At 42.5% G+C, this 1420-nt stretch overlaps 1 protein-coding gene across 1 annotated transcript in view; it reads right to left on the bottom strand.

The window, feature by feature from the left end:
* The window catches only part of LOC103205313 (nodal modulator 1), a 121009-nt gene that overhangs the window by 50157 nt on the left and 69432 nt on the right, over window positions 1-1420 (bottom strand). Inside the window, exon 16 of the mRNA XM_007950588.1 lies at window positions 147-234. Coding sequence (XP_007948779.1) covers window positions 147-234 — 88 coding nt within the window. The remainder of the gene's footprint in view (window positions 1-146; window positions 235-1420) is intronic.

Here is a 1420-nt window from a genome sequence, read left to right as displayed (position 1 = left end):
AAAATCAAGAGTATCCTGAATATAATAAAATATTGGTAGCTTATTACAAATAGAACCAAGATAGGAAAAAAGGGGCCTTTAAAACCATCCTCTGGTGCCTTTCAATATTTCTAACTAGAAGCACACATCAATCCTTCCAAACTTACCAGGCTTAGACAGGCAAAATCGGTTGACTCCTTTGGAGAGGTTATAAATCCCCACATTCTCGGGTCCATTTCCATCCTGATAAAATTCCTAAGGGATCAAAGCCAATATGACGACTTACTAGGGGAGATGGAGACAGCAAGATGATTAATAATATTTCTGTTCCTGGACCAGTCATCTGTTTTGCCCATTAATCATCTGAGAACTTGGTGCCACAGGAAAATTAAAAACCTTCAAAAACTCCAAACAAAAACGTGTTCTTTTTCATTCACTCAACTACTCTTCATTGACACCAGCTAGGTGACAGAAACAGGGCTGGGCTCTGGGAGAGACAGACATGGCTCCTATTCCCAGGGGGTTTCCATTCTAATAAGGGAAGACAGAAAAGCTAAGGGTCAGCAAACTAATGAGGAGCTTTCAGATGATTGGTAATAGAGCTCTAGGTAAGAGAACAGTAGGCTCCTTTGAGTTTCAGTCTCAGGGCAGGCCTCTCCTGGGCAGGTAACCCTGGAGCTGTGGCCTGAACATGGAGAAAAACCAACTCTGTGGAGAAACTGAAGCATGTATCAGGCACAGGGAAGAGCACATGGAAAGACCCAGAGGAGGTAACAGCCTGGTGCATTCCACACAGTGGAGGAGGCCAGTGTAGTCAGGATGGAACGAGTGAAGCACAGAGAATGTGACTGGAGTTAGGTGAGAGCCATGGCTAGGGAACATGTACCTTATTCTAAGGGAAAGAGAAGTTCACTGGAGGGTTTAAAGGAAAAGAATGGCCTCCTGCCTATCACTTATTCTCAACTAGATATTAATTAACCCATTTCTGTAAGAAAACTCTTTACTGAATATTAACTGACTTCATTCCCAAGAACAAAGCTGTTTGTTGAGCATTTGTATTTAAGCACTTAGAGCAGGACACAGGCATTAGCAACACTAGCTTTAAGTCCTCTGGTGTCTAACATAAGCAGTCACTTAATTGCCATTTGTCTGTTTTGTCCCTGGGGTCTGAAAATGACAAGAAATTATGTAACACTCAGAAAGACCTACATAGGTGTTTCCTTCCAAAAACCCATGTGCTATGCTGCCCATCAGGCTACAGAGGCTACACTCAGCGAAAAGTTAGCAGTTCTTTTCTCTACACTGGAACAAATACCTGGAGAAAGCTTACTCAGCTGCACCTGCTAATAAATAATAGCAGTTATAAAGCACCCACATACATCAAGGGCAAGAGCAAGAACTGGCAATCTGCTTCCACAAAAATTTCAGCCTTGGAAACCCT

The sequence above is a fragment of the Orycteropus afer genome, unplaced genomic scaffold (genome assembly GCF_000298275.1).
Source record: "Orycteropus afer afer isolate SDZICR_OR568_19922 unplaced genomic scaffold, OryAfe1.0 scaffold00281, whole genome shotgun sequence".
In the NCBI taxonomy this organism is placed as follows: Eukaryota; Metazoa; Chordata; class Mammalia; order Tubulidentata; family Orycteropodidae; genus Orycteropus; species Orycteropus afer.
Note: the sequence above shows the minus strand (reverse complement) of the source record. Positions and strands in the feature narration are given on the sequence as shown.